Source organism: Spermophilus citellus (genome assembly GCF_964194105.1).
Source record: "Spermophilus citellus genome assembly, chromosome: 10".
Lineage (NCBI taxonomy): Eukaryota > Metazoa > Chordata > Mammalia > Rodentia > Sciuridae > Spermophilus > Spermophilus citellus.
In genome coordinates, this window is record NC_138197.1 from 3462982 (window position 1) to 3490545 (window position 27564).

The 27564-nt window shown below is 36.2% G+C and overlaps 1 protein-coding gene across 2 annotated transcripts; it reads right to left on the reverse strand.

Annotated features, from left to right (window-relative positions):
• Positions 1–870: 870 nt before the first annotated feature.
• LOC308658611 (protein Spindly-like) lies at positions 871–26310 on the reverse strand (the record flags this gene model as incomplete). 2 transcript variants are annotated; one of them, XM_081311434.1, is made up of 12 exons in its annotated part: positions 26203–26310; positions 21814–21989; positions 18541–18717; positions 16603–16797; positions 15873–16022; positions 15681–15779; positions 15484–15594; positions 14076–14216; positions 11788–11891; positions 11072–11259; positions 3194–3512; positions 871–1018 (listed from the first exon to the last, which is right to left on the reverse strand). In XM_081311434.1, the coding sequence occupies exons 2-12, from the start codon at positions 21967–21969 to the stop codon at positions 871–873; spliced, it is 1788 nt and encodes a 595-aa protein (XP_081167560.1). In that variant the 5' UTR covers positions 21970–21989; positions 26203–26310. The 2 variants fall into 2 exon arrangements, with proteins under 2 accessions (XP_081167560.1, XP_081167559.1); XM_081311433.1 differs by lacking the exons at positions 871–1018; positions 26203–26310 and having other exon boundaries at positions 2998–3512; positions 21814–21982.
• Positions 26311–27564: the final 1254 nt, after the last annotated feature.

Genomic DNA, 27564 nt, shown 5'->3' on the forward strand with positions numbered 1-27564 from the left:
TTCTAATTCAGCACACTGGATTCAGAAATGCTTGTGAATATGAATGAATGTGAAAATATGTAGGTATATGTACATGGAAGAACCCTAATTCACCCACCTATAGAAAATATACATGAAATTGCTATGAACCAATCTATATTCATTTAGAAAGTTTAGCATTAAATCTTTTTTAATATATAGGTATATATTCACAAAATATAAAGTTATATGTAAGATCATAGGTATCAAGGAATTGAGAATCCCTGAAGTTTCTTTTTTTGACTACACCTTTATTCTTTTTTGATAATATCCTGTTATCCACACAGAATAAGAAAACACAAAGAGGAGAAATTGTTGCAATTTTATTTTATATTTAAAAATTATTTGTCTCATATGCTTCAGTCATAAAGTGAATATAAATAAAGATACATATAGGTGCTTTAAACACTGACAAAATCTATAACAATATATATTTTCAAATCAAATTTCCTATTTTTACAATACAATGAAAAACTAAGTTCATAAAAAGATTATATATGAAAATATAATAGTATATTAGTTCATTCTCTGAATATATGGCTCTGAAGGTAGGTTAAAATATTCACTTCACTTGAAAAAAATCCAGACACTACACTGCATGTAGATTTAAATTAAGTATAGTCTTCCTTCCGTTAACAGTTTATTCAGTGTGAATTACAGAAGATCCATAAGGGTCATCACTTAAGAAACTCTCCTTAGAATCACAATCAAAATTGAAAGCCTGGTTGAGAAGCATGGAAATGCCAGCTCTTGATACAATGAGACTCGAACTCTGGCACCACTCTGGCTCTTAACTAAACTCCTCAGTAACCTCAGGGCAAGTAGTACCTCCCTCTGATCAGAGAGAAATCCTTACTGCTGAGGACACTGGGTCTCCGGAGTGGATTTGGAGGACACGTATACAATAGGGTGTGATTTTTTACAAGGTTCTTTTTCCAATTTGCTTGCAGGTTCTTTCCCTTCATTAACGTCTGTTTGAAGCATTGACTCAGCGGCTAACCTACAGGCATTAAAGCATCCACTCTGAATTCAAATGTAGTTAAGGAAAAAAATAGAGAAAAACAAACCCGTAATATATTGAGCCTCTAAGGAGGAATGGTGCTATTTTTTTTAATAAGAAAAAAAATTAGTTGACTCCAGTACCATTAAAATACTAAATGACTCTTGAAAGGAATTATTCTTATCAATACTTAATTTTTAAATGTCTAGTAAATATGTTAAGGTTGATAAAAAAGGCCTGTTAAGGCCTAGATTAAAGAATTAAATCTGATGAGATATCTATCATGATAAGTACACATAACACAAAAATTGAAATGCTGGAGCAGTATTTTAAAGATAACATGACACACAAAGGCCCATGCACAAGATGAAAACACCATGGGATCCTGGCTGCACAGATGTCTGTCTCAGACAATGAAAACACACTCAAACTGAGTTTCAACTAGGAGAATAGTTAAAGAAAAATATAAACAGTGGGGAGATAATAAAATAGGCCTGCGAACACTTTAAAGAACAGCATCAATTAAATTTATAAAGCATGCAACAGTGAGTTTCCAATAAAAGCCACTTTTGTTATAAAATCATCTTTAGATTGTGTATCTAAGTTAAGCATGCAAGACACAAGGTTGGAAATGTCTGCAGTGAGCAGATGGACTCACACACATGCAAAAAAAAAAAAATCAAGTGTTTTGTGGTATTTTATTTGTTTTTGTTTAACTAGCAAGGCAAATAGTTTCCAATATGCAATTTGAGTCAAACAATTTAATTAAATACATTGAAGCAATATTTTTTTCAAGCACAAAAGGGCAGAAGAAGAAATGAAGGCAACATAGCTGGCAAGATATGCACTGATCGGTTCTGGAAATCCACCTCTGGAAGACCATATAGGCCACACCCACACCCACACCGTGAGCCACGCAAACCCGCACTGGCCATATGCACACTCCCACAGTGAGCAACACACACACATGCACGGCCTGCGGAACTCGCCTCAGAACAGTTAGCGCTATGGGTACTGTCAGGTAGCATCCAATTGTCATTTCCTCAAGAATATCAAGCTCTTATTTTATGTGACTTACAATGTTGTAAGTCACATAAAATAAGAGCTTGATATTAACTCAAGGAAGGAAATAATTAATTAGTCTTCCTTACAATAACAACAGCAGCTAGAGTTTTATCATTGTTGAGTACATTTAGTAGCACTGAAAATTTAAAGAAAAATCAGATAAAACATACAAGGAAGTTCTTTTACATACGATGGACTGTTTTACTTTTTCGATCAAATGCACACAGAAAATGCCTGACTCTGTTCCCTTCTTTCTAATAACAAAGTAGCCCTAGTAGCACCTTAAAAACCTCACTTCATTGGAGACAACCCAAGCTGGCTACTTTCACAGAAACAATTTTGAATTTTACATGTCTAAAAGTACTTATTTTTAATATACCTGCCATTGCATTACACAACCTTCATCTTGATTTCCCCTCCATTTCCCTCACTCACTTCTGTTTATCCTACCTAGATCCTGCTGTGCATGCCCAGAACTCCAGCTGCAGCCAGTTACATCCTCTTCCCTCTGTTCACTTGCTCTTACCTTCTCACTTCTATTCCTTTTAAAGGACAAGGCCCTTCAGCTGGTCCTTCAGATACACATATCTGACACTTTCTCTTTTAAGTCACAAATTCAATTATGCAGAAATTGGAGGCTTTGATGTTTTAGAAAAAATAGAAACAAATTACCTTGGATATTTAAAAATGTCAAAATAATTAAAAGTAATGTCTGAAGGACTGGTATAAACATCATCAAAAGCCATAGAAAACTTCACCTACATTTTCTTAACTAAACTGTCTTCAGACTACTGGAAAACCTTTGAGAAGGTAAGTTGATTGTTCCTTCATGGCTACTCCTTTACCAGGAGAAAAGTAATAGCACATTTATTCAAACCAACAAGAGATGTGTGGCTTTCTAATGACTCCCTTCTTCAGGAGTCCTTTCCCCTTGCAATCATTTTTGTCTTTCTCAAAGTTTTAGAGAAGTTGAAGGCGGGCAGATGAAACTGGGGGATTAGACTGCATGCAATATTGAGAAGACAGATAAAGAGACAAAGAGCATAGCTCATGCATCGAGAAGGGAGAGAAAGGGAGGGCTGCTGGCTGCCTTGAAAAGAGGACACTGACCTGAGAGAGCCGGGCGTGTTCTCACTTCTTTCACTTAAGGCTTGAGCAAGCTTCACACATTTCTTCTCCTTCTTTGGCTGCACATCCACGGGCAGATTTTTGTGAGGAGAAAGAGGGGCAGTGGGAGTGTTTGCAGACACTGACTTTTCTAACTGCAAGTCACCTTCTGAAGGATTAGGACAGGACTGTGTCTCCTTGTGAGGTGGGAATCTAGAAGTTCCTTCCCCGGCAGCACCGCTGGCACATTCGTCTTCAGCAGGGGTCACATCCAGAGGTAGCACCTCCCGCCTCTTTTTGAGTATAGGAACTTCTATTTTCTCTGAGAATGAAAACCATTAGAAAAATCCAGTCAATGAACAAAAGACAGACCAAGGGAGAGCAGTTATACATAAAGTCTTTTCCTTTTTTCTATTCTTTCAAAATCCACTCATCACCTCACTGAAATCTATTTCTTTTTCTTTCTTTTTCATAGACTGCATTAATTAAAGCATTTATAGGTTATTTTGACCATAAATTTTTCCTTGGGAACTCAATACAGGAATTCTAGGAATGAATAAAATGTTCTCTTGTGGTATTTTGATAAAAAATTCTAAGGGGAGATGGTTCCTAAGGGAGACCTTGGTGCCATGGAGATAAAGATGCAGTGGCAAACAGGGAGTTTAGGATCAAGTCTGGCACTTAGCAGCTGGATGACCTTAGGAAAGTATTTAATCATCCTACATTTTAAGGTTTCTAAATCTGCAAAATGTGGATTAAAAATACTTACTTTGCTTTGTCTGTTACAAGGATTAAATGAAAAGAACAGGTCAAACTCTAAATATTGGATATCCCTTGCTGCTCCTTTGAAACCCAGATCATCTGGATTTACTAACCATCCTCCTGTCCCTTTGCTGTCTTCAGTTCAGCACACTACCCCTGAAATTCCTAATGGGTAATTTTTACTCACAGGAGCTTACTAGGATCAGGGAAGAGAAAAAGGACAAAAGAAAGAAAAGTCTTTTAAAACAATATAAAAAACTTCTCATTGTTTACATTTCCCCCGCTATTGACCACAATGAACAGAGTTCAGCCTGTCAACAGGGTGGGGGCAGAAACCCGTTGAGAATCCTTAACCTAAAACATGTTGACAATGCCTTTTGGGGAGGGGAGGGAGTTAGGACCATCACATTCATGGACTTCTTTACATTTGGCCTTTTATTTTAAAATTTATACATAGTAAAGTTCATTTTTTGTAGTATACAAGAGGCAGAGGGTGTATTCGGCTATTTTTTCTCGGTGATGTGACTTGCTCTAATAACAGTCCAAACATTTTTCCTTAAAGGCTAGAACTGTAAGAGAAGAGGTCAGGTAGAAATCTCCAGTGATAAATCCCCTACAGAACGACCAAGCTAAATAACTATATGCCACAAAAATACATTCACAAGAACTCAGAAAACCAGAACAGGTAAGTTAGACTGTGAAGCCCACAAGGGGAAAGGTTCCCTGTTACTGCAACTCCTTTTTCCCAAGTTTTCATGGTACCACCTGCAGAAAGCCCCCAGAACTCAGTGTGTACACTAAAAAAAGTAAGCAAGAAATAGATATTTGACTTCCTCACCATCAGAGTCCCTCTGTGGGAGTCTCACTGCATGGGCTCACAGCAAGCACTGAGAATACTCCGTGGGATGCTCCTGAGACCAGCTAGAAGGAAGGAGAAGTAGGGCTCGAACTAGCACACAGAACTTGGCACTGGCCCTCCATCCCTGCCAGAGGAGACATGCTAGCAGACAGAATGTTTAGAAATGTTTACTGCTGGAGGCGGGGTTCATAGATCCTCTGGACTCAAGAGCCTGACTGGCTCTCCCACATGCCTTGAGTGTACTCCATGAATCTCCCATGGGTCCATCCAGGTTGGAAACTGCACCAGCAGCAGAGTTGTCAAAAAACCTACATCTAACCTGAGCTCGGGGTGCCCTCTAATGCTGAAATGGAATACCATAGGCAGTCTGCTAAAAATGTCTAAACAAGCCTACTGGAGTAGAATAGTCACAAACAAGTCCAGACCGGGAAAAAAAAAAAAAAAAAGGAAGAGATACCTAATTCATCAATGCAGAGACAAAGATATATGTTACAAGTACTAAGAAGAGCCAAGGAAAGATGTCCTTATCAAATGGACAAAACATATTGCCAAAGATAAACCCAAAAGACATTCATATGCATGATTTGGCAGACAAAGAATTTAAAATATCTGGTTTAAAAAAAAAAAAACCTCAAGAAACTTCAAGAAAACAGAGGACTAATTAAGAAAATTTTATAAGGAGACATTTAACAGATTGAAATAATTTTTAAAAATCAAATTCTGGAGCTGATAAATAAATGAAATAAAAAAGCCACTGGTGGGCATTAATAGCAGAACTGATCAAAAAGAGGAAAGAATTGGTGAGCTTGATAACAGGCTATTTGAAAACAGAGGAGAAAAAAGAATGAGAAGGAATGAAGAAAATTCATGAGATCTCTGGGACACCATTAAAACAGCAAATCTATGTCATTGGTGTCCAAGAGGATCTAGAGAATGACAAAAGGTTAGAATTAAGTTTATTCAAAAATAGAAAAGTTTCCAAATCTAAGATACAAACACCCAATTACAGGATAATCAAAGGTTGCCAATCAGATTCAACCCAAATAACTCTCGAAGGTCAAAGACAAAGAGGACTATGAAAGCAGCAAGAGGAAAGAAAGAAGCAAGTGACACAGAAGGGAATTCCAATATGACTGGTGGACTTCTCAGCAAAAACCCAAAGGACATAAGGGAATAAGATGATATCCAAACTGCTGAAGGAAAAACATCTGCCAACCAAGAATAATGTACCCACCAAAGCTTCTTCAGAAGTAAAGGGAAGACAGACCTTCCCAGACAAAACCTGAATGCACTCATGGCAACAGACCTATCTTACAAGAAAGGCTGAAGGGAGTTCTTCAAATGCAAAAGAGAAAAAAAAAAGATGAGAATGTCTAATATGAAAACATCTGAAGGTATAAAAACCCACAGGTAAAAGTGAGCATTCCGATAAATCCAAAATAACACGGGAACTAGGGGATGTAAACCATTTATATCCTTAGTAAGAAGCCTAAAGGACAAAACTAATACAAATACAGTAATCTGCTAAGGGATATGTAATATAAAAAGATGTAAATTTTAACATCAAAAACTCAAAATATGGGAGAGAAATGGAGTTGAAGAGTAGAAGGCTTTTTCCTTTTTTGCTTTTGAAATTAAGTTGTTGCAGCTCAAAATAACCTGTTGTAATTATAAGATGTTCTGTGAAAGCCTCATGGTAATCACAGAGCAAAAACCTTAAATAGATACACTGAAAATAAAAACCATGGGATCAAAACATGCTGATAGGAAAAAAAAATCACTTAACAAAGGAAGACAGGAAGATAAGAACAAAGATGTACAAAACAACCAGAAAACAAGTAATTACATGACAGTACCCAAATCTGACTCTGCTGCCTACAAGACACTCACTTGTAAGGAATATAGACAGAGAGTGAACAAATGGAAAAAGATATTCCATTCAAATGGAAACCAAAAGAGAGTAGGAGTGGTTATACTTAAATAAAATATGCTTCAAGTCAAAAACTGAGGAGACAAGGCCATTACAAAACAACAACAAAAAAAGAGTATACAACAATTGTAAATATATGTCTAAATACATAAAGCAAGCATTATTAAATGTAGATCGATAGGCAGCAATTTTTTTTGCTGTGATAAGGTACTTTAACAGCCCACTTCTAGCAATGGAAGAGCATCTAGCCAGAAACCCAGCAGAGAAACATCAGATTTAAACTGTACTCTAGACCAAATGGAGCTAACAGAAGTTACAGACCTTTCCATGCACCAGATGCAGCACATTCCTCTCAACTGCACATGAAATGTTCTCAAGGGTATCATGTCAGGCCACAAAAGAGAATATCAGAAACTGTACAAAGATGTAAAAATTAAACATACTTAGAAGCAACCAATAAGTCAATGAGGAAATTTAAAAGATAAATTTAAATATTTCTTTTCACAAGTAAAAATGAAAATATACCAAAACTTTATGCTTTCAGCAAAAGCAGTTCTAAGAAGGAAGTTTATAGCAATAAACTCCTACTTCAAAAAAAGAAGGAAGAGAACAGCTTAGTGGTGGAGTGCTTGCCTAGCACGTGAGATGCACTGGGTTCAATCCTCAGCCCTGCATATAAACAAAATAAAGGTTCAAAAACAATTTAATTTTTTTTTAAAAGAAGGAAGATCTCAATGTCTCATCTCAATAAACTAGAAAAAAATAAGAAAAAAAAAATAAGACCAAAATTAGTAGAAGGAAGAAATGGTAAGGATCAGAGCACAAATAACCAAAATAGAGGAAAAAAGAAAATAAAAGATAAATGAAGAATTGGTTTTTGAAAAGATAAACAAAATGAATAAATCTTTAGCCAGACAAAAAACAACAACAACAACAAAACTCAAAAAAATTTTAAAAAATCAGAGATGAAAAAGGAAACATAAACTGACCCCACAGAAACAAAGAATTTTAAGAACTAGTAAATACAAACAAATTGGAAAACCTGAAAAAAAAATTTCTGGAGAGCAGAAGGCAACAGCATATCAAAATAATTAAATACCACGATCAGATGGAATTCACCCTAGGATCTAAGAATGGCTTAAAACACAAATCAACAAGCTGATATATCACATTTCAGACAAAAGGGCAAACACCATACGATCATTTCAATAGAAAAAAAATTGACAAAACTTAACATCCTTTTTTGATAAAAACTCTGAATAAATTAGGCATAGAAGGAACACATCTCAGTATATTAAAGGCCATAGATGATAAACCCACAGACATCATACTAAACAGGGTCAAAATCAAAGTGTTTCCTTTAGGATCTGGAACAAGACAAGGATGCCACCAGCATTCACTGTTATGACTCAACACAGAACTTGAAGTCCTAGCCAGAGAAATTAGATAAAAGGAAGAAATAATAGGCAGCCGAATTGTAAAGGAAACCATCCCTGTTTTCAGATAATACAATCTTTTACAGAAAATTCTGAATACTCTACTTAAAAACTATTAGAACTAATAAATACAGTAGGGATATAAGATACTAAAGCCAATATATAAAAGTCAGTAGTGTTTCCATTCAACAATAGCAAATTATCTGAAAAAGAAATAAGGAAAGTAATCCCATTTATAAAAGCTATGGTTTTAAAAAAAAGTGAAATAAAATACCTAGGAAAAAATTTAATCAAGGAGATTAATGAGCTCTACAGTGAAAACCATAAAACACTGGTGAAAACTGAAAAGATAGAAAAACATGGCAAGATATCTCATATTCATGAACTAGTAGAATTAATATTGTCAAAATATTCTGCTGAGGGCCATTGCCAAGTAGGAATGACGCATCAAAATTTCCTTGCTAGCGTACCCCATGTTAAATGGATTTCGCTGTTGACATTGCATGTAAGGTGACCTTGCTCAAGGACCAAGGTGGATCTGGGTTTAGAGCTGATCTAGTTTGAGGAAGTATCCCGGTCCTTGGGTTTAGGGCATTCCCGGTTTAAGACAATAGGGGTTTTAGGGAAGTTGGAGGTTGAAGATTATTGCTGTCAGGATTAGGGTGTTCCTGCTGCTTGTTCCCATTGAGTTCTCGTGAGATTCAAATGGGATATTGGAAAAAAGCCTCTTGGAGTAGGTGAATTGGGCGGAGGAGAACTGGGATTGCCCCAGAACGTGTGTAGAGGCCGGTGTGAGTTTGGGAATAAAGAATTGCTGTTTGAATTGACATAGCTGTGAGTGGCTTGTGATCTTGTGCCCAGCCAAGACTGCGGCAATATTCATTCTACCCAAAGCAATCTACAAATTTAATGCAATCCTCATCAAAATTCCATAATTTTCTTTACAGAAAAAGAAAAAAATAATCCTAACCTGTCTTAAACAATAAAATTTCAAATAGTCAAAGAGCAGAAAGAACAAAACTAGAACAATCCTAGTACCTGACTTCAAAATATACTACAGTGCTAAGCTGACCAAAATAGCATGGTACGGGCACAAAAACAGTGAAGAGAGCAATGGAGCTCAGAACACATACTGGGGAAAGGACAGTCCTTTAATAAATGGAGCTGAGAAAACTGGATCTCCACATGTAGAACCATGAATATTCATTGTTTCTTCATTGAGAACATTCTCAACTTCTACAAAATCAACCTTTTTAAAATTTCACAGATGAATAGGATCGTGTAGTGTTTGTCTTTTTGTGCCAGACTTCTCTCTTATCATATACAAAAATCAACTAAAAACTATAAAATTACTTGAAGAAAACATAGGGAAATGCTACATGACCTCGGTCTGGGCAAAGGTTTTTTAAACAATCCCTCAAAAGCAGGAGAAACAAAAGCAAAAATAAGCAAACCGGATAATATCAAACTAAAAAATTTCTATAGCAAAGAAAACAATCAACAAAGTGAGGAAAAACTACAGAATAGAAGAAATTGCTTGCAAATTATACAGCTGACAAAGCATTACTATGTAGTATCTATAAGGAACTAAAAGAACTCAATAGCAAAAACCCTTCATATAATGTGATTTTAAAAATGGGCAAAAGACCTGAACAGACATTTTTCTAAAGAATACAGAGGTTTACGAAAAAATTCTCAACACCACTAAATCACTAAACATCAGGAAAAATGCAAATTAAACCACAATGAGAAACTATTTCACCCAAGTTAGAATAACTATTATCCAAAAGAAAAAAAAAGAAATTCTGGTGAGGATATGGAGAAAGGAGAACTCTCATATACTGTGAGTGGGTCTATGAATTAGTAGTCATTATGGAAAATAGTATGGAAGTTTCTCAAAAATTAAAAATAGAATTAACATGTGACCCAGCAATCCCAATACTAGGTAGGTGTGTGTGTGTGTGTGTGTGTGTGTGTGTGTGTGTGTGTGTGTGTGTGTTTCCAGATATCTGAACTCCCATAAATGGAGAAAGAAAATGTGATATGTATAAGGAATGGAATACTATGCATTCATAAAAAAGGTATGAAATCCTGTCATTTGTGACAACTTGAATGAACTAAGGATCTTGTGTTAAATGAAATAAGTCAGGCACAAAAAGGCAAACACTACACGTTCCTATTCATCTGTGGAATCCAAACCAGGTTGATTTTGTAGAAGTTGAGTGTTCTCAATGAAGAATGAATATTTAAGGTGATCACATGCTAATTACCTTCATTTAATCATTACACAATGTATATATAAATAGAAACATAATAAATGTCCAATTATTATGTGTCAATAAAAAATATAGAATTCCCAATATTTAGTTGGAACATGGTCCCTGAGAATCAAGATTGAATTTTCTCAATCTTGCCTTGCTGTGACAGCAAGGCCACATAAATCAACTCTGCTCAATGGGATGGTGGCAGACAAACACAAAAGGAGTCTGAATCCTGCAATGCCTCCTCAGACTTTCATCGGCGGAAGAATAATCACAAGCACTTAAACCTAAACTGTGTTTAGATCTTCTATAAATAATCTGAATTAGCATAACTTCCAACATTAGCTGCTTATTTAACTTTTCGGTATGACAATATGCTACGATTTTAAGTGGATAAGCCTCAAGTGTCAGTATGATAAATCCTAGACATCCAAAAAAGCCACATATCACATTCATGCATACCTAGTTCCCTTTGAATTTTTCAGCTGTAAATTTCCCTTATTAACTACAGATTGATAACCACAAAATTGGTTTGTAATGAGATTTGCTAAAAGCTATAGTTTGAAAAAAATGTTGATACACTTTCTGAGCTACTTAGGACTTAAAAGACAAAAACATAGGAAACTTGCATACCTTCAGGTTCATACTTCAACTTTAATTCATCTAGCTTAGCTCTCAGTTTCATATTTTCACTTTCTGCAAGCTGAAGGCATCTTTCATTTGCAAAAAGTTTTCGCTCGATATCCAGGGCCCGCTGGCTCTCAAACAATGCTTTCCTCCGCTGTATGGACAATTCACTTTTGCTGCTTTCATTTTCTTTGCTACAGTAACAGAAAAGAAGAACCAAGGAATGTTAATATATAATTTTGTGAATAACTTAGTGGGATGAATCTTTAATTTAATTTTATATTTGAACACTTGGTTAAAAATATATTTCTTTGGGATTTCTAGTAACAAAGAAACAACAAATAATTAAAGTTTAACAATAGCATCCCCCGCTGCCAAAATTCATGCATTATTCCAAGGTGATTCATGCATAAATTCCCTTTAAGTTATGAGATACTTATTCTTGAAAAATTTGGATTATAAGAATATTTTCTACATTAAAGTCCTTTTTACTTACCAATCTAAAAAGCTAAACACAAATTATTTACTGAATGTATTCTTCAGTAATTAGTAATTATTAAATCTTGCATAAAACTCATGTATTACACAGACATGTTATTGACTTTCTTTTCTGTGGAAATTTCTTTTGGCAATTTGAACTTAAAAATTTGTTATTATATGAATACCATCTATTAAAATAAATAAAAAGTCTTTATCTTCCATCTGCCAACCCAGACACCTACTTTAAGTTCTCAAGCTTTAGCTGAAGTAAATCTGTATAATAGGTGTTATCTTCCAGAGCACCAGAGTTGCCTGAAGGTTTTGAATCCATACTTTCATATAAATTCTAAAGAAAGCAAAAATTCTTATTAGTTACATAACAAATTAGGTTACTGTATGCTTATTAACAGTGGCAGCAGCCACATGTTAATCTCTCATCCTTTGACAAATACTCTTCAAAGATCCATCCACTTACCTGAGTGCAGTAGGTACAAGAACCACCAGTCCTTCTTCAGGTAAGAAAAGTGGCTCAAGGTACTACCGGCAAGTAAATCAAGAGCCAAATTGTGAATCCAGATCTAACTCACACTCGTATCTCTGACTCCAACTATACCTGTCTTTCAGATTTCACTCTCCTGGCTTTTAGAATGAGAGAAGCAAATGCTTTTAGGGTTGAATTCTGGTATGACAAAGCTATACAATGGAAAAATATGAAAAAGAGAGGAGATTCCTGAGGTTATTTTTGGTATCCACGCTTTAAATATTCTGATTCACTCTTTGAATATTTTCTTTACTGGAAAATAAAAAGCAGATGTTTAAAAACTTGCAAAGAATTTCAGAGATTGCACATTTAAAAATCCTCCTAATTTAAGGTCACAATTTTCAAAGTATAGCACAAAGCCCCAGGGATAGACTACATATACCTGCCAAGTGACACACTACAAATTTAGCTAAAATTATAATACTTTTAATAGTTTTTAGAAGAAACAGAGATAAAGTCATATAAACAAATTTTTCTTCAAAAATGTCAAAATAAAGAAAGAGAAACTGTTCCAGATTAAGGAAGACTGAAGAGACTTCATGGTAAAACATGCAACCTTGGATTAGGCCCTAGAATTGAAAACACTAGATTTTTTTTTCTTTTAAAATTTGCTTAGGGTATGTTTTCATCAGCTTTTTTTTTTGTCTCTGTGACCAAAAGATCTAACAAGAACAATGTAAGGAGAAGTTTACTTGGGGTTCATGGTTTCAGGTCTCAATCCACAGATGGCCAACTCTATTGCTCTGGGCCCAAGGTGAGGTAGAATATCACAGTGAAAGGGTGTGGGGGAGGAAAGTAGCTTAGAAAATGGTAATCAGGAAGCAGAGAGAGAGAGAGCTCTCTGCTCACCAGGGACAAAATTCCAGTCACTCCTCTAGTCACACTCTACCTGCCTAAAGTTACTACTCAGTTAATCCATAAGTGGATCAATCCACGGATCAGGTTAAAGCTCTCATAATCCAAACATTTCTCCTCTAAAAATTCTTGCACTAACACAAGAGCTTTTGAAGGACATCTCATATCTAAACCATAACAGGGTATCAATGATAACTGGCAAAATGTAAAAAGTAGCTTGGTTAATAGCATAGTTCAATGCATATCAATGTTAATTTGTAATTTTGACCATTTGCTTATATCTCCAATAACATCATGGTGCTTAGGGGTAAAAGGACATCTGGTTTGGAACTCACTCTCAAAGTTTAAGAAAAAACATATAAAAAGAGAAAAAGTTATAAATCAAGCGTACAATTAAGAAATAGGGAGCTCTGAGTCAAAGGCATGTAGGAGTACTTTCACTTTCCTGGAAGATTGCACTAATTGCAAAATAAAATAAATTTATTAGAATTTATTAAAGACATCCATAAATTCCAGTGGATATACAATGTTGAATTGACAAAGCTCTAAAAATAATGGAACAGATAGCACTAAAAAATAATTACTGATGACATTCAGGCAAGAAATCTCACTGACATAACACTGAGCAGAAGACAGAATCAAGGGTATATATATTACATGATTCAATTTACATGAAGTTCAACAGAATGTTCACATGATGTTGACACAAAGTTAGGAGGTGGGAGCACTTCATTTAAATGGGGCTTTTCTGGAGTGCTAGGACTATTTTATGTAATCTGATATTAATTGTAAGAATATACATATACAGATATAAATATGTGTGTGTGTGTATATATATATATATAAACATATATATGTTAAAACTCACTGAGTTGTACACTAAAGATATAGGTACTTACAAACAATAACCTGATAATAACAACACAAATAGAATAGATTGGTTTGTCTTTGCTTTAGTAAAAGAAGCATGGTCAATAATACTGAAAAGCAGAGACAAGAAAAAAATAATTTAAAGATTGGCTCAATATGTACTGAAACTGAAAGTCAATTATACGATGAGAAACCTATTTAAACTGAAAATTTAAGATATTCAAATAAAAATCCAGCCACATCTTTTCAAGATATTATACGTACCTTAAATTTCTCCAGATTTCTAATTTCACCTAAAAGATGTTTTATTTCACCGTTCTTCTGCTCTAACATGGAAAACAACCGTTCCTGCTGCTCAAATTCAGTTTGAGATCCTTTCATCTGTAGCAATGTAGCAATCTGTAACTAGAATCCCCCCACCACAACAAAATTGAGATATTCTGATAAGCATATTTCTGGAACAATTTGTATTTTGTACTAATACTATTTAGAACTTGTTTTGAAAACTAATTAGTTATTTCTAATCTAATAATTGGAAAATATATATCAATTAGTTTTGTTGTAGACATAACTTTGGAGTACTTCTACTTTTTAATGATATCTGAAGTCTTTAATATAGTTTTACCTAGTTTGTGATACAAAATTGAACAGTATGACTGTGGTCCAGAGGGTGTCATTTAACTGGTAAGTAAGCCTGGACAAATGTGGCCTGCTATTCACCACCAAAATTCTCCATTAGCTTTACTTAAGTAGGGGAAATTGTTAAGCAGCTCAGTCACAAACATGATATTCACAATGATAAGAATGGGAAGTACCATATGAGTATTTTTCTACACTTTAACCCCAAGACAGTTCTGAGAGGCAAGTTCTATCACCTCTACTTTGTAAATGAGGCATGCCTTTTAGATGCTCTCAGAATATATGTCCCAGGTAACCACAACTAGCAAATTACAACTATGCTTCAATCCAGTCCATCTAATTCCAAGTTCAATCAGTGACCTTTCCCATTTCTCTGGTAAAACTGACATCTTGAAAAAAAAAATCTAAACTTTCTTCCAAACACCACCTTAGGAACATCAGGCAGAACAGACCATACATTGGAATTCTAAGGACTGCTATAATCTTGGAATCTTTCTAATTACCATAAGGTTTTCTGTTACTTCTTATTTGTGTGCAGCAACAACCAACAAAACCCTTAAAATTAAAGGGGTTAATTACATGCTTTGAGGAGCTGCAAGAAAAGGGAACCCTAAATAGTTCAAATTTCCATCTAAAATAAGCCTTCATGAGAAGTGAGAAATGGCAAAAGCTAGTCTCATTTGATGCAGGAACCCAGAAAGACTCAGAATAAGTGAGAAACAAACACTTTTAAATTCCTTTTCCCTATTCTATAAAGATTTAAACCTCCCTGGCAAGGTTAGAGAATGATCATTAAAATAAACAATTAGTAGTTGTTAAACACACTAATGTTTTTCCAAGATTAACTTTTTGAAAACATAAAAGTATCTTATGATCTACCTGGAATTTCTAATTTTTAAAAAAATCATGCAGTTCTAGAAAAAAATATAAAAGTATACCCCTTGAAGGAAAAGATGGATTTTGTGATATATTTATCTATATAATGCTAATATGAAGTAGATTTAACAAACATTTAAGAGCGGTAATTCCACACCTTCATTCTTTGCATCTGTTCTCTATTAAATGCATTTTGCTTCTTTAGTGACTGATACTTGACTTTCATACCGATAAGCTGGCGTTCCATTGCCGCCCTTCGATCTTCTACCTGGAAAACATTGATATGTTTAATTGCTCTTGTACTAAATGAAATAATAGTTTACCCAATTCAATTATTAGAATACTTGTAAGTACCTCTGCAAACAAAGAGTTGCCCTTACTATTGGGATCCAAGGCTTGCTGGAGGGCCTGGCCCAATTGCACCTGCAGATCTTGATTTGCTACACGAGCTTTCTAAATTCAAAAGAAAACAATTTAGCTAATAGAGATTAAATTAGCATGAAAACAATTTAAAAACTGGAAAGAATACAACTGTAATCATAATACCTCTAAGGCATTATAGTATGAAACTGCTTCTTTCTCCCGCTCTTCTTTTTCTTCTTTAAGTCGATCTACCTGGCGCATTAAGTTAGTACTAAGACGTTCTAGTTGTTCCTGTCTGTACTGTAGTTCATTCACTTCTTCCTTGAGAGCATTCTATTCAACAGAAATCGAAAGACAAAATTCTCTTGAAAATGCTTTCATTTAGCAGCTGCTCAGCTAACTTATCTGTAGTGGTTCACATTCAAATTAAAACTACAAAAACCTGTCAAAGTTGTCATATACCTATTAAAATTTTAAAAGTTACTTAATTTTTCAGCAGGGAACCAAATAAAAGGCTCTAGAGACTGCTCTTTCTGACTGTGAATTCAGGGCTTTAATTTTTAATGACTCATCGTCTGAAATGAAATCTATGTTCACACAAATTTCAACTTCCACTGTACTAACATTTTATATTATGACACAAACTAGGATCAGAAAATGTCTACGTCCTTTCAGAGCTTTCATTAATGTAAAGGTACTGTCTGCCTTATTTAATCAGGTCACCTAATACTATTTTTTAAAATAAAGTAATTCACCTAAACTACATAAAACATTTTTTGGATAGTTAGATCAAAGTAGGTCAAAAAAACATTTCTTCCTCCACACTAGCTCATTAGAATTATTATAAAAACACATAAAATGTATGCAAAAGAAAAATTTAAAAATCTAAGAAAACACATGCCATAAAAATTACCTTCACACTTTCCATTTCAGTCAGCTCGACCTGAAGAGCCAGCATCTCTGAAGACATGCTTTCGTGGACTCGTTCAGACATCATCCGTATTTCCTCCGATTTATGAGACAGGAGTTCCTTCTGGTGGTCTACTTTGTGCTTTAGCTGCTTTTCACTAAGCCTAGCTTCATCTAACTCTCCTTTCAGTTTTTCTATCTAAAGTATAAAAAAAAAATCACAATTTTATAAATCAAAGGGTATTTTCTTTCTGTAAAATATCACTGAATGATCCAAACTTGTACAAGAGACTAGTAGAGCTTCCAAGGACACTCCAATAGCGACCCACCTTGTTTTATAAACAGTCCATTCTAGCCATCCAAGTGGTTTGGATGCATTAAAGCTACCAGAAGCACTGTGTAGCTGTGTAAACGATGCTGTGACCAGCTATGCAGAAGCAGAAGCCTGATTGGAAGGCTACCACAACAGTCTAGGGGAGAGGGGATGGTGGGGACTAGAGCCACAGTAGCCTACATCAAGGTTCTGTTGGCCAAATCCCCACAACAGGCTGATGAATTCAACATGAGAAGTAAGAGAAAGATACTGGGGGGAAAAAGCCAAACCTTTGGCAAAAGTGATTTAAGAACATCAGTAAGACTGAAAATTTTGTATTGATATACTCTTTGCTCTACCACCTAAGCCATCTCTACAGTTGGTCCTTAATTCAGGCCCCCAAAAAATATCCCCTATACTGCTACATTTGTTTATGTAATGAAAGCTACATGAAAAAAAAAAACCCACCAGGAGAAATGAAAATGCATCATTACCAGTCGTTACTGTCTAAAACCAGATTAGTTCCAGACAAGCTAGACTATTTGTCAGTAATGTGCAGGATGACTATGTATTTCACAAAGGCATTATTTGTTTGTTTTACCATCTATTAGGAAAAAATAAACCAACTCAAATATGTGATTTCATTACTAAAAATAGAAAAACACTTAGAGCTAAATCAATAAAGAATTAAGGCAGCAGTATAGCTTGTACTGACATGGAAAAAAAATCTTAGAAGATGTTACATAAAAAAAAATCTAAAAATTGAAAGAGACTTCTGAGAAGACAATAAAAAGTCAAGCAAGTTTTGAAAGGGTTTTGAAAGAAAGGGTTTGTAAAAGTCTGGATTCCACACGAAGAAGAGCCATGGTGAAGTTCTGGATTCCTAAGTAGCAATCTGAAGGCTGGATGGGTGGGGGTGCTAGAAAGGAATGGGCATTCATGAACAGCTGTTGTCTATTTCGTGTTTATGTATGAAGTGGAGCTAGTATGTAATGTGTCAGATTATGTACACACTCAGTGACACAGAATTTGGTGTGAGGAAGACTTGCTTCAATTCACAACTGACAATTTCTAGCTCTCACCTTGTCCAATTTGCTTGATCTACCTAAACACTGGTTTTCTCTTCAGTAATATGGAGATAACAATAGGATTTCCCTTAAAAATATATTTTGAGAACTGGATCATGTTTTTCCTCAAAAAATAAATTATAAGGTATCAATACTAATATATAGTAATTTATAAGGAACTACTGATTTGTTCTACAGAATTACAAAGCACACCACTAGCTGCAGTAAAGGCTAAGGGACCACTCTTTCTGAAAGGAGACTGCTTGACTATGACCAAGGATGCCTCAGTAGTTACTAAATAAATGGATCATAAAAAATTGCTGCTATCAAAATTGGAAAATTGTATGTAATTAGAAGGCTATATTAATACAAGTCTCACTTTTATAAGTCATTTTATAAGTTTTTGTTTCTCAGTGTTTCTACTCTCAACATTAAAATGACAGAAAACTGATCTATGCTATTTTCACAGTGGTACTTGAGAAAAATCTTTATCACCTTACATTAACAGATGGTTGCATCAACATGGGGTATTTTTGCTCTGAAAACATACATATATTCAAACCTTGTTTTTTAGTTCATTCACTTCCTGTCCATGGCTTCTGCTTAGCTGCTCTTCTAATTGTTCTAGCTGCATTTTTTGTTGTTGCTTAATAGCTTCACATTCACAGCTCAAACTTTTTAACATGCGACTCTTGAGCTCAACTTCTCTCTGAAGAGTATATTTTTCTTGTTCATAATTCTGAAAATAGATTCAATTACAATTCAATTACATAAAAAAATCACTTAAAGCTATTACATATAATCAGTTCTCACCTTCAACTGGCTTATTCCTGTTTCATACATTTGCTGCTTTCTGAGGTACAACCACATGTTAAATCTGGAATAACTTTGTAGCTCATCAGTTTTAGTGAATCCCTAAGGTATATTCTGAAAGTACAGTAATGTCAAAAACACTCAGGCTGAAGTTAGTACAGGCATCAACTCTAGAAAAGATGCAAGGTTACCACTTTCCAATCTGGGGCTCTGATGCCCTAGTAACCCACAATGCAAAACGTAACTGGGGAGGCATTCTCTGGATTCCAAAATCTGAATAAAACTTTGTATGATGAGTACCATCAGGCTACGTTAAAATGTCCCTGATTTTGGCTGCATTATCAACTGTCACAGCAGCATGTCTTATCTCATGCTGACCCAAAACTAGGCATTTGTTTGACGATTAGGAAAATAAGCTACTTATTATTTCGTACAGTTTGATAGCACAACCTTCAAATCTGGAGTCCATCTGAGAGAGAACATGAAAAAGTAAAGAGACTTTTGGTAACAAAAGACCAGAAACAAGGTCTTAGGCATTCAACCTTCCATCTATTCCACACATACTTACTAAGAACCCAGCAAATATGCCAGGTAACAGAGAAACTCAGATAAATATAAAAAATGATGCCTGACTTCAAGGAGGATCAATGTCTAAAGGAACAATAAACACACAATTCAGCAATTACATTAAGTCACAGTAACTGGTAAGTGCTAGCTCAGAATACACTTCCTGAAGGAAGTAATGTCTATATTGGTTTTTAAAGTATTAGGACACATGCTTGCATACTACGTTCTGATGCAGAGAACATCATAAAGTGAATAACTGTTTAACTAGTCAGATCATTCAGGTGTCTGAGCTCCACACACAATCAGATATCATTTGCATTTTATATGCAGGGGATGTTCCAAGACCCTGGGTGGATAGCTGAAACCACAAGTTGAACCAAACTCCATATATACATATGTACACACATCTTGATGAGTTTTAATTTTAAATTAGGCAAGTTAGAGACTGGTAACATAACTAATAACAATTATAATAATATGCTGTAATAAAAGTATGTGAATATGATCTCTCTCAAAATATCTCATTGTACTATGCCTAGGTGAGGAGAGGAAGTGAGGTGGAGCAGGTGGGATAAAGTAGGATGGCACCGGATTTCCTCACACTATTCAGAATGGCATGCAATTTAAAATTTATTATTTACTTATGGCACTTTCTATGTAATATTTTTAGACTACAGTTGTCCAGAGGTAAGAAAAGTGAAACTAGAAATAAGGAGGGGACCTACTGTATGGTAAAGTCCATGATAGAGATATGGTAATTGCTTCACTACCCTGTAGAAGGCATTGACAGAGAAGTATTAGTTCAAACTCCTTCATGAAGCTTTAAAGTATAAGATAAAATGAAACTAGAAAAAGGACCTAAAACAAGTAACATTATTTCTCCAAAAGCACTTCCACTTTTGATAAGTTATTTCTCCAAATAATTATATATATCATGGTTTTATTTTCTATTAGATTTTAATTCTTTGCTTTGCTTTATAATTAGGTATTGGGCTTGTGGTCAAGAACAGTACCACATGGAAAAACAAGAGCTGTCATTAGTAACTTTTACCTGCTATATTTATAATTTTCAATTTTAGTTTATACCACTGAGGATTTACTAAATTAAACTGATTTATTCATTTTTTCAATAAATATTTGTGTGCAAAGCACTAGAGAATATAGCAGTGAAAAAGACAAAATTCTTAAGGACCTTGCAATCCTGGAGATAATTAGTACTGCAAAGAATTAAGAGTGAGTGATGCTACCAGGTGCAGTGGTGCACACCTGTAATCCTGGCGGCTCAGGAGGGAGGCAGGAGGATCACAAGTTCAAAGCCAGCCTCAGCAAAGGCAAGGTGCCAAGCAACTCAGTGAGACCCTGTCTCTAAATAAAATACAAAACAGGGTTGGGGTGTGGCTTAAGTGCCCCTGAGTGCAACCCTGGTAACTATACCCCCTGAACTCCCCCCACAAAAGAGTGAGTGATGCCGACTTTAGTTAGGGCTGGTCTCTATGAGTGACATTTAACTGAAATCTGAAGATTGAGGATTCAATCTATGAAGAGCGGGTGAGGAACAACTAAGCAGGAGGAAAGAGCTCATATAAACCCATAAGGCAAGTCTAGGATAGCCTGAACAAGGAAAAGCAGTTTCCTATGTTTGCAAAAGTCCAGCAGAAGTCAAATCACATAGGGATGTATAAACCCTCAGACTATCTTTTGTAAATACAATTGAAAGCCTTATGCAGATTGAGAAAGAAGATGACATGATCTCTTGTGCTTTTCCATGAGAAAGAATGATTCTATGTTGAGAAAGAATGATCTGAATGGCAATGATAGAGCAGGCAATCTGGTTAGAAGGCTGGGAGAAAGAAGACAGTGGCCTAGATAGATGTTTTATAAATCATGTCCCTAAGAATTTGTGGACTAAATGTGAGACTTCTAGATTTTTTGGGTCAAGCAACTGAATGTCATTGAATTTACTAAATAAATAAGCTAAAGACAGAGAATGTTTGATTAATAGACAGGGAATTAAATATTCTGTTTATATCAAGATTGAGATACTCTTAAGTGGGCAATTGAATACATTAATTAAGAGTTCAAGGGAGGACTATTGCTCCTCCCTTGAACTCTTAATTAATTGTTAATTAAACAGTTTAGGTTGCTTAACTACTATGGGGGCATTTAGATGATATTCAAAGCTCCAAAATAAGTGAGGTCACCTATGTAGAGTGTGGACAAACAAAACTTAGTGATAAATATGGTAGGTAAATTGTGGTAGAAAGAGTAAACATAATTGAAACTCAGAACACACTGCTTTGGAAAGAATATCAGGAATTCATTAACTTATTCACCTATAATGAAAATGGCACAGATAAGAAATTAGATCTTCAGAAAATAAAATAATTATTGCTAGACAAAATAAACCTTCAATAGCTAAGCACACCCTCATAAACAGAGGAATCCACAGTCTTACCTCAGTCATGGTCATCATTTCATCACGACATTTATCTAATTGATTTTGCAATTCACTTTGGCTCTCCAATAGTTGTAAACCATACTGTGCAGCTTTTAGTCGCTCTTTTTCAACCTCTTTCAGCTTGCTTCGAAGATCTGCAATATCTGCCTCCATGTTCTTTTCCTGTTTTTAGACTATTATAAATAGAAGAAATATAATTTTTTGAGCTTAAACAAAAAAAAAAACCCTACAATAAAACCAATAATAAAGGAACCATGTATCCCCAGTGCTACTATCATATAAAAACATAATATTAAGATTTTACTCCTGACTTGTAAGGAGTCAAATTTGCATTCTTGTTCTAAGAGCAAAAATTGTTCTGATAATTCTTTTTACTTGAGTTGAGACCAAACCAAAAAGAACAGAAAAAAAAATACACTCAATTGTGTTCCTAAGAAACTCAACATTAGGAAACTATTCAATTGTTATATGTTAAATGTTCGTAATTACTAAGGTAGAATTAGTCTCATAATTGTGTTACTGTCAAAATAATCAAAGTAAAAAGAGAGCAATGACAGAAACCAAGAAACTTTATGGTATGCATGCATGACTGCTACTTAAGAGTATAAAAAGACAGTTTTAAATCAGACTCACAAGATAAAGTAAAGAATATCCTGTCTTATTTTTTATAGTAGTACTACTTTGCTGAATGTATTTGTTTCATTGGAATCAGATTCACAGTATTTTTCTAATTACTCTTAACAGAGTATGTAAAATAGAAACTATGTTCAGAGCAATTTCCAGGCTAAGCCTTACAACTTTATACATAGGATAACTGTACTTTAACTTAACCTCATTTATTGTCCCTTCCTCTTTGGCCCTAGTCCCTTTAAGCCAAACTGAAACTGGACTTTGTTTTATAGAGCATTAGATGATTCCCTATGTCTTAAGTTTATAGAATCATGCATTTAACAAACATTTACTGAATGCCCCATTAGCTAGGCTTCATTCTGGGCACTTCAGATCATTATGGTGTAAAACTGGCAAAGTTACTCATTCATTAAACTTACATTCCAAGAGGGGAAAATAATAAGTAACAGCGTAATAATTAAATACATTAGAAAATAGAATTGGAAGAAAAAAAAGCTCAAAAGAGATAGGTGGTGTAAATAGGAGGCAAAAGATGGGAAATAGGTATGCATCATTGTGTGGAAGAATGTTCCAGGCAGATGGGAAACCCTAATATGGAAAAAGAGTCCAAGATATGAACTACAATTTAGGTCACAGATAATAAAGGAGCCGGCAGATCAGTCCATTATAAAGAGTTTGGCTTCTAGCGTGTGTGAAATGGGAAGTCACTTCAAAGTCTGAAGTAGACAATTTGGTAAAATTTAAAAGAATCATTTCACTGCTGTGTTGAATAGTTAGGATGGAACAAAACTGGAAGCAGAGAGACCATCTGAGATAATGCCTCATGCTAGGTGGTAGCATAGTAGGTGAGAAATGCCCAGATTCTGCCTATATTTTAAAGGTAAAGCCAACATGATTTTCTTATATATGGAATATAGCAAAATAAAAAATGCCTTTAGAAAGTAAAAATACCTTCAAGGCTCTGCCCTGAGCAACCAGCAGAATGGAGTTGCCCTCATTCGAGATATTGATATAAAGTTTTTTTGGGGCCAGGGGGACCAGGATTTCAAGTTTTGCATGAAAAATGTCAAGCAGGCAGCTGAATGAATACATGTGTAGGAGAGGGGTGTAGGCTAGAGATATAAATTTGGAAGTTATCAGCACAAGTCCTTCAGATTGAGTATCAACAGAGGATGAACATAACAAAGAGGAGAGGACGAAGGACTGAACACTACTAGAAGGTGAGGAAAAGATGTAAAGTATATTCAGGAGTTAACAGTGAGGTAAGGAGGAAATCAAGAGCATGTGCTGTCTTAGAAGCCAATAAACAAAGTGTATTAAGGAGGTAGGAGAGATCATACCAAACGCTGCTGCTAAGTCAAATTGGCCACTGGATTTTGAATTTATGGAGGTCACTGGTGACCCCAAGAGAATTTTGGTGGGAAGATGGAGTAAAAGCCCACTTGAAATGAGTATGATAGAGAATGGTAGGAGATGAAAAAGTGACAGAAAATACAGTTTTGCTTAAAAAAGCAAATAGAATAGTAGCTGGAATGGAAGTAGAGACAAATTTACTTACTATTTTAAAGATACAAAACAATATGTGTGTATACCCTAGGATAAATTCAGGACAGAAGATGACATAGGAGATACTGGAGAACTGCCAGAGTGATGTCCTTGACTAGAGGATGAGGTCTAATGTACTGAGAATGTAGCATGGATATCTTCTCTAAAATGAAAACAAAGCATACAATATAGATGCTGATTAACTAGGGAGATATAGTAGGGAGTATATTGAAGTAAACCTAGTTGGTTTTTTGTTCATTTATGTTTTGGTAGCAGGGTATTGGGGATTGAACCCAGGGCCTGCCTGGCCCATGCTAGGCAAGTGCTATACCACTGAGCTACATCCCCAACCCTAGTGTGACCTTTTAAACGCCTCACTTATCACTGAATTAGAAAACAAAGTTCTTAACTGAGAATCAGTAGGTAGGAGATATAGGGTTTTATAATAGGGTAAAATAGATACCATAAACTAACCAGTGCAGACTACTTTAAAATGCAAGACCTTTTCAAAACCTATATACAGTGAAGCTAGCCAGCTAACTGTTGCTTTATTAACAATAACTTATATTTGTTGGGGATTTACCACCTGCTAAAAGAAGTGCTTCAAATACATCATCTCATTTAATGCTCTTCATGAGCCCGTTAAGCCATTATTATTATCTCCATCTATCAAAATAAAAATGAGGTTAACCTCAAGGCCTCCCATTAAGGAATACACAAGGAAGCCAAAACATTAGTTCTCATTCATTCAAAAAATTTGCTGGAATTTTATTATATGTCAGACAATGCACTTAGTGTTGAGGATAAAATAATGATCCAAACACTAGAAAATATTTTGTCTTCTTGAATTTTACAGTCCATTAGTAGAAAGGCATCAAATCAAATAACTAAACTATAATGTTACAAGTGTGATAAGTGCAAAAGGGAGAGCTGTAACTAAGGTGGTATCTAAGCCTATAACAAGAGGGAACTGTTCCCTGATTACGTGACTTTTCAGCTGAGCTCTAATGAGTGAAAAAAGAATTAATCTATCAACCTGCAAAGAGTTAACCTATCCTTTAGCCATGGAGGAACTAAAACTAATATGTGCCATACATTTTGCTTGGTACTCTATGTACATTTTCTTAGCAATGTTCTCAAAGATCTCATAGGGTAGAAGAACTTACATTTTAAACATGCAATCTTAATGTGGCACAGAAAGGTTAAGTAACTTGCTCAGGGTTATCAGTCACTCAGGAGCTAAATGAGATGGGAACCAGAGTCCATTTCCAAAGCCTGGTGCTCACATTTCTGTCTGGCCTCTCAAAACAGCATACAAGCCATGCGCAGTGGCTCACGCCTATAATCCCAGTGACTCGGGAGGCTGAGTCAGGAGGATCCCAAGTTCAAAGCCAGCCTTAGCAAAGGCCAGTCCCTAAGCAACTCAGTGAGATCCTATCTCTAAATAAAATACGAAACAGGGCTGAGGATGTGGCTCAGTGGTTGACGGCCCCAGAGTTCTATCTCCGGTACACCGCTCCACCCGCCCCCCCAAAAAACAGCATACAAAAAAACATTGGAACACAGGAAGCTCTAGAAGTCAAAGCTGCCTAGGCCCTTCCACCTCCATCCCTTACTGGTGGCACGAATTCGGGCAAGTAACTTAACGCCTTGTTTCATCATCTTCAATACAAGGAGGGTAATAACCATCTTACAGGCTTATTGAGAACATTAAACATGATAATGGATGGAATACAAATAGGGCAGGGAGACACGCATGATTTGAAAGTTTCGAGCAACATTTTAAAAAAGTAAATAAAGGACAAAATTCATCTTGACGTTTTACTTGACCCAATGCATCCAAAATATCATTTCAACTGGTAATCATAATAATTGCCAGAGATACAGCTCTTGTGGGATACTACCTTTCAAATCCAGTGTATAATTTACATTTAATTCGGGTTGCCACAGTGGCTAGGGGGCCATCATACTGGACAACGCACCTCCAGGGGCCATCAGTCTGAGGCCCCCGGCAGCCGCCTGGCCTTCCATATTTATCCAGAGTTCCCCAGAGAAGCGAGAACGTCCAACCGAAGACTGGGGCCCGACTGGAAGCCAGCTTATAAGAATTTAGGGTTCCGGGCCAAAGCCTCCGCCAAGACCCAGGCCCCAGGCTTCCTCAAGCCCTGCTCCCCGCCGCCTACGCTCCTCTCCACTCTCACTAGTCTTTACCTCTGTCGTCCTCACTCCTTCCCCCAGCTGCTGGCAAGAGCTGAGAGGTCCGGGCGTCCAGATCCGTGATGCTAAGCTCAGCCTGCCAGAGAGTTGCCCTCCCATTCATTTACCTAGTAGTCCTGTAAGCGCCAGGGCTTTTTGAACACAGTTCCCGCGAGAACTCTCACTTCTCACGAAACGTTCCTCTAACAGCGCGAGAAAAGCCAACGCCGAGCGTTCGGCAGAAGCGCCCCGCCCCCTCCCCTCAACGACTGCGCAGGTGCGAGTGGCGAGCCCTGGACTGGCGCAGGCGCGGACCTGGCCTCTTGGCGTGTCAGTTTTACCTCAGGTGGTTTTCCAGGATTTCGTCTAGGTGTCTGCTTAAAATTGCTGTGTTTGTGGGGCTTGTGGTTTTATGACAGGGCCTTCTGGAGGGACAGTGTCGGTTGGCGGGGATGGGTGGGACTGACCTTGGGGGCAGTTGTCAGCATTGTCCACCCACCAACGGACTGCGCGCGTGCCCTCAGAGGACCTTCCCGCAGAATCTCTTGTGGTTCTAGGACCCGGAGTCTGGGTGGCGACGTGGGTCCATGGTTACCATGTGGCTTTAGCGCCTTGGCGCCAAGTTGCACACGGCAAACAGCCCAATAAGGTGCACAGGATACCTGTCACCTTCAGAGGAAAGCCAAGCCCCAGGAAGAAAAAATGGCTGCCTTAAGTGACAGAATCTCAGTATGAACTAATGCAGTCCGATTCCAGAATCCAGGCTCTTGAGAGCATGCGTGTTTAAATAATCTTATTTTGTTAACCTAGTGTCTATACGTTATTTAAAAATTTAAGCATTCATAAAGAATGGCGTCCAACATTTAGCGAACACTGCTGAGTCCTAGTAACCGTTATGGGGTCATCTTTTCTTTCCTATTTTAGGACTTGGTTTTTGGCTCCCCTCCCTTCCATCATCAGCTTTTTTTCATTTCTGTTGGACGGTCCCTCTCCACAGAATAAATGTTGTAATAACTGCCATTGCAAAGTGATCATAGTAATAATAATAGACAAAATTTTGTAATAACTGCCATTGCAAAACAACAACAACAATTTCCCTGACTCCAATCAGGTACAACCCCATTTGTTTGCTTCTCTTTGTAACAAAACACCTGAAAAAAATGTTTACAATTACTAACTTCATTTTCTTACATTTTATCCCTGCCTGCTCCAACTTTAGCTGGGGTTCAATTCCAGCCAATATAGTGAAATGACACCTCAAGATCACCAGAGATTTTTTTTTTTTGTACTGGGAATTGGACTACTTGCCTTGTATGTGCTAAGCATGTGCTCTACCACTGAGCTACACCTCAAATCCACCAGTGATTTGTATCTTGC